Source organism: Limulus polyphemus, unplaced genomic scaffold, assembly GCF_000517525.1.
Source record: "Limulus polyphemus unplaced genomic scaffold, Limulus_polyphemus-2.1.2 Scaffold2926, whole genome shotgun sequence".
NCBI lineage: Eukaryota > Metazoa > Arthropoda > Merostomata > Xiphosura > Limulidae > Limulus > Limulus polyphemus.
This window is the reverse complement of record NW_013668536.1, coordinates 76,952-83,696: the sequence shown is the minus strand read 5'-3', so window position 1 is coordinate 83,696 and position 6,745 is coordinate 76,952. Positions and strand designations below refer to the sequence as shown.

Sequence of the window (6,745 nt, the reverse complement as noted above, 5' to 3'; positions counted from 1 at the left end):
TGTTATTGTCATTAAGTGGGTAATGAGTCACAAAACAAATAATCAAAACATTTCAGAGGTGAGGTCACCAAAAGTGTCTTTGCCCCTGTGTCCTGAGAACCCTTGCTACGCCACTGGTTTCATGCATCTCTCCACAAAGTACTTGCACTCTGATCACAGGTATGTTGTTGTAGTTTGTCTACTTTAGCTTGATCCAGGGTCACAAATTAATTTAAAAAATTATAACATTTTACACAAGACATCAAGAAGTCATGGTTTCCATGAGCCTTATGTACAATTTCACTTGTGTATGGTTTATAGCTGAAACTTTTGTTTACTGTTGTACCTTTAATGTTAAAAAGTGGCAATAATGATGACATAGTAACCATATCTTTAAATTTTACATTTGAAAAGTAAAATGGTGTATTACATGTGCTGGGTATGTTTTCATCATCTTCTGGCAATGTGTCTCTACCACATTTTGGCTTCTGGAGCTGAATAGAAGAGAGGGGGCCTTGGCTCTATATTTCTTTTAGTTCCTCGGTTCCATGTTAGAGAATCATCAGTACATGCTATAACTGTATAGTTATTTCTAACTGTGTGTTTAAGTTTCCATAGAACTACTTCTACATGACTGCATGTGTGTCCTTGTCCTGCTATGAATGAGCACCATCCTTTTAAAATTATTCCATCTTGTTTACAACGAGTAGACACTTCATTTGTTTTTGATATATTTTGTGAGGCATGGATGTCAGCTTTCAATAAAATATCATTATTTTTATGTTTTGTGCAAAATTTGACCTATGTGCTTTTAAAGTTTTTCATCTCCTGACATTGACTGCCTTTGATGATATCAAAATATTGTAAATATTGGCATACACAACATTTGCCCAATTTCTCATATCATTGATCCAATTTGTAATCTTATTTATGTCTGGTGGTTTTGAATAATCACAATCTAATTCCATTTCAGTAAAAAATAAACTATTTGTTGATAGTATGTCAATTTGTATACGTTTTCTTTCACTACAGCAATGGCACTGGTAACAGTATCACCACCCTAGCAATTACATCTAAAAGTAAGGGCAATAATTGAAAAAACGTGTCTATAGCCTAATTGAAGAAATTTATTATTGACTGGGATGTCATCTGGTGGTAAGTAGTAGCAGACAAAAGCTAGGTCAGAGATAATATTTGTTAACATGCCTGGTATGAAACTTGTAATGGACTAAGTTAAGAAAACAAAAACCAAATAAAAGTTAACAAGTCCCAAATTCTGGTAGAACTTAAAAATATTAAATCTGAGAGTTCTAACATTTCTGAGGTAATGATCAAAAAAAGATGCACAAAATTTCAATTATAATCATTGTTACTATATAAACATGTATGGTAAACACAAAGCACTATAAAATTTAACTCATATTTAACACATTTTTTGTAACACTTGTTTCTTGCTTTATAAAATATAAGCACTTTTGTATAAACTGTTTGGAATATTGTTTAAAAACTAAGTGAAATGTAGATGTTAAATCTCAAGAAGAGCTGAAATGTATAATCACATATTTTCTAACATCAAACAAAATTACAAAACAAAAAAGTTTCCTTACTACAAGTATTATTATAACACATTAATGTTACTTACCTGAAATAATTTGATTCACTATCAACAGAAATAACATTGAAGTTATCTGGAAACAGAAATATGGATTATAGTTGTCATTATATACACTGTAATCATATTTATATTACTATAAATACTTTATTCTTAAAATTTTCTTACACTGAAAATGTATTTTTGAGATGTACTTACCTTTATTACATAAAGCTATCTCAAACTTCTTTCCGCTCCTTAAGCCTTAAGCATTGCTAAAAAATTTTAACGCTCAGCACATCAATCTATATACCCCATAAATTTCATGCCACCTTTGAACATGTATATAGCATGTGACCACCCTCCACTAATAGTATTGCATGACCTATATTGACACAGCTAGTTCCCTCCGATTCTCCTGCTCAATCCTCACTTTTGAGAATTGGCAGGATCTAAAATGAAGAACACCAGCTGTGAGAAGGATGAGTGGGAAGTGTGTGAGAGAAGGTAAATGCCTATCAGAAATACATTTTCAGTGTAAGAAAATGTTAACTTCCAATACAGTCTTACCTCTACTCCCACAAAGCTATAATCTCACAGTGAAATGGTGGAGAGGCAGGTGTAGGTACCTAACAGTGAAATCAAGGGGAAAGTGAGCGCCTAGAAATAACTGGTGTCCTCAGAGACAAAACTGAAGCACACATGCAGGGCATTGCACAACTTCTGGAACAGGTATGATGTTAACCCAATAAGACGGAAATGAACATGACATGGGCACAAAAAAAGGACGTGCACAAACTTAACTCATTCTCAGAGGTGCAATCCATAGTAAAAAATGGTGCAAATTCATATCATCCTCCATCACACAAACCAGACCGGAAAACAACCGGCTCCCATCTGAAGAGTTGCTCTATGAAATGAAAACTCGAAGCAAACTCGATACCCACATGAAGAGAAATGGCAAGGTAAGGGGCGGTTTGCCGAAATATAACAATGGAGAAAAACAACTAGCCATGGCTAGGTAGCTACCCAACCTAAAGTGGACAGACGAGGTTCCACAACCCATCCTCAGCATCAAGAGGTTGAGGATCACCCAGATAAAAATGAGATTACAATAAACATTGTGACTAGGGCATGTAGACTGTGTGATATATAAACATACACACCAACCCCAACAGTAAGTAAACAGTGTCATTCGTCAAGCGACTGAAATTACAAAGAGGAAGTTAGCATTCAGCCAAAACCAGACAAACTCCCAAAACCACTGTAAGAGCAAGAAGTATAACATACCAAACCCAGCAGTATGGGTTCATGTCACTACCTCAAATCTACCATAAGAACAGGGTAATACCTGTAATCATTATTAGGAACAGTAATTGTAACTCACCCAACTGTAAATGCAGGGAAGACATATCCTGCACCCAGAATTACAAGGAGATGTAGAAAATTTGCTCAACTGTAGGAGCAGTGTACGTACATCCTGCCACCAGTATTTTGAGGCAGATAAAATCCCTCAAACTCATCCATAGGAGCAAGGAAGGAAACCTCCTGCAACCAGAGTTAACGAGAAGGGGCACTTCTACTGCACTCAACTGTGGAAACAGGATAGTGTCATCCTGAACCTGGTATTACAAGGAGGATCCCACTTAAACTGGTCCTGCTCCAACCAACATTCAGTCCACCTGGGAATAAGCATCAAGGGGAAAGGGAAGGATGAAACCCAACTTTGTCCTCTACTCACAGAGGGGATAAATGTGTGGTTGTACTGTAAGGTAAATTTCTAAATTACACTCAGTAAGAAGCTTGCCTGGTCCACCACCCCAGTAAAAGGGAACTGGTAAGTGGTAAGGACTCACATGCTCAACTTGGAGAAAAAAGAAGGGGAAGGAAATATGATGGGGAGTCTGGAGGAATATCACAATAGAATACGTGTAATGGGTGTTCATGAATTCCTATTTTGAAAAGCAAACCATCCGCAATTTATGCAACCAAAGGGGCAGCAAGTATGGGCAGAAATCCCCTTTTGCTTTACTCCAGATAGTCCAGGAGTGATTAGTCCACCACTGAGTTAAACTTATGGATACCTAGTGACATATAAGTATATATCACTAGATATGCCACTAGTGGTCATGCGGAACACCTCATCTCTAAGGTAAGTATTATAGCTCTACCGGTTTATAGTGCGGGTTTGAGTGGAAGTACACCTGACCAAGCAACAGTAAAAGCAGTAAAAGAGGGTCCCTAAAAAGAAAATATAAATGAAATGTTGTGAAAAGACATACCAAAGTTAAAGGCAAACAGATGTGTAGAATTGCCACAGGAAGGAGACAATATTCACCTGAAAAAGATACAGCCAAATAGTGCAAATAATGAGCAACAAAGGAATAGGGAGAAGTCCACATTCTTGCCTGAACAATTTCTTCCAACTAAGAGTGAAGATGAGCAGCCAAAGACATGTGATATGACAAATTTGATGAAAAGAAACACTGAGGAGAAGGTGACCTTCCATGGATAAGCCTGAGTCGATGAACCCAAGCAGTTAGTGTGACAAGGAATAACGGGAAACAGAAGGGTTCCAGGGAGCAAAAGGTCAGGAACGTGAACCCCAAAAGGAGGCAGTAAGTGTAACATAACACCCTATGGTGCAAGCCTGAGAAAGGAATCGATTGGGATCAGAATGGGAGTACAGGTGGGAGATGGAAGGTAAAGAAATGGGTGTAAAAACCAAATGGCCTTCCCAGGAAACAGAGGTCTTAGGGAGGAAAGACCACACTGGATATAGGATGACATAAAAGGAATGGTTAAGGATTTCGGTAATATTAATGGTACAAATATCCAATTGAGAATGTCTGTAAACTAGGAGGAAAAGGAAACATAATATACCACATACCTGATTAACCAGCTGTAAAAAAAAGGGGGGTTTGGAAGTGAGAAATCCTGTAGAGATGTAGAGTGCAACAGACCAAAATAAGAAGGTGCTGGAAAAAATGAATCCAATTTTCTTCTCCTTGATTGTATTCATCCTCAGAAACACTGTCAAGATGAAAATGAAAAGAAATCACCAGCCAAACGTATGAATCTAGCTCCCTGCAAAGTAAGGCCTGCACCTCCTCAACAGATAACGTTGAACCCAATGCCTTGGTAGTTGCATCAGAAGTGCTGTCTACCATAACGGGAACTTCAGTTGTAAATACATTGAATCACAAAGTCATTCTAAGTTACCGTATAATTTGGTAATAATAAACAAATGCAAAAACAAATTTGAAGCAACTGAATGTACACACAGTAAAAGAAAACTATTGAAAAAGATACTGAAATGTCAATGAAGTACAATTGTAAATGGTAGTCAAATGTGAAAAACACATGTCTAAATTATGCTGTGAAAATCGAGAAGGTGAAGATTGAGCAGGAGAATCAGAAGGAGCCAGCTGTGCCAATACTGATGAGGGAATACTATTGGTGGAGGGTAGTCACATGCTATGTTCATGTTCAAAAGTGGCACAAAACTTGTGGGACATACAGACTGGTCTGCTGAGCATTAATAATTTTTAGCAATGCTTAGGGGCAGAAAGAAGATCAAGATAGCTTTGTATGAAAGGAGGTAAGACCACATCAGAATTTACAGTCCATATTATGATGAGCTATATAAGGTTAACTAGACATATATATGTGCATCTAGGAGATCTTATAGGTCATTAATATATCTGGATGTGCAAGTCAAATGAAACAAATAAGGTAACACATTTAATAAATCAGGCATTTTTGTATGCATGTGTATACTTTATGAATTCATAAAATCACAAGGACTGGTCTGAATGCCACTGTAAATGTCACTGAAACCAACAATGTAACAGGATGATAAGATGCATGTATTTTATTATTCATATATCTATGCAGGTGAATAAATTTTAAAATGAGTACCTACATGCTCAATGTTAATGAAGCAATAAACTTTGAAGTTATTAGCTCTTAAATGCATATCTTTTATGCTATATTATAAGGAAAATGCTTTACATATATATATGCATGATTAAAATAATTCCAATCATGAAAGTTTAGTAAAACTGTTGAAAAAAATATGACATAACAATACACGTGGTCAAAAAATACTAAACATCCTCAGTAAGTCCTGATACATTAATTATATCTGGATTAGTCACACATTATTTTGAACTATACAATATTAATCATCTTTGCCAGAAATTGCACACTTGCAGAATGAAACAACCTCTTATGTGAATTCTATTATTCAATGGTCTATATAGCACTAAACAAGGTAATGCAATTATTAAGTTCTTAAACAACATAACTTGAATTTAATTGCACTGTATCATTCTGTGGAACACAGTGCATTAACCATGTTAATTAATTATTTGTCAAACTTTCAAAAATAACTAAATAATTTATTCAAATTTAACATAAAGTAACAAATAACAATGTTTTGGGACAACATGGGACCTATTGGTTGTCCTATCCTCTAAACTAAACTAAAACTATTAATAAATAAATTTATACCAAAAATCTTAAAGCCAGCCCTTCTCATTCATATACTTATCAAGCTTTCTCTTAAACTCACTTAAATTTACTGCTTCCACAACATCTGAAGGCAACCCATTCTATAGGTCAACCACCCTGTTAGACATAAAACTCTTAGCTGAAGATGACTCCTACCTTGCCAAAATTTATATTTGTGTCCCTAGTCCTACTATTCTCACTGTTAATATGAAAAAAGATGATGCATCAACACTACCAATTCCCTTTATAATCTTAAACACTTCAATCGGATCCTCTCTAACTCTTCTTTTTTCAAGAGAAAACAATTTGAGATTTCAATCTCTCCTTATATGGCAATCCCCTCCATCCCAGGCCCATTCTAGTAACCCTCCTCTGAACCCTTTCCAACAGTTCAATGTCCTTCCTAAGGTAAGGGGCCCAAGACTGAACACAATATTCCAAACGTGGCTTAACCATGACCTATACAATGAAATTATAACCTCTTTACATTTGTATTCAATATTTCTGTAGATACAACCTAAAATCCTATTTGCCCTACCACTAGCAACAGCACACTGCTTGGATGACTTGAAAGACGGACCAACTATTACACTAACATCCCTTTCTTTTATGAAACTTTTTGTTTCCATCCAAATTATACTTATAATTCAAATTATGATA

The 6,745-nt window shown here is 35.9% G+C and overlaps 1 protein-coding gene across 1 annotated transcript in view; it reads right to left on the bottom strand.

Annotated features, from left to right (window-relative positions):
• LOC106468234 (transmembrane protein 62-like) overlaps positions 1-6,745 on the bottom strand; it is a 102,172-nt gene that overhangs the window by 69,252 nt on the left and 26,175 nt on the right. Inside the window, exon 4 of the mRNA XM_022396566.1 lies at positions 1,622-1,667. Coding sequence (XP_022252274.1) covers positions 1,622-1,667 — 46 coding nt within the window. The remainder of the gene's footprint in view (positions 1-1,621; positions 1,668-6,745) is intronic.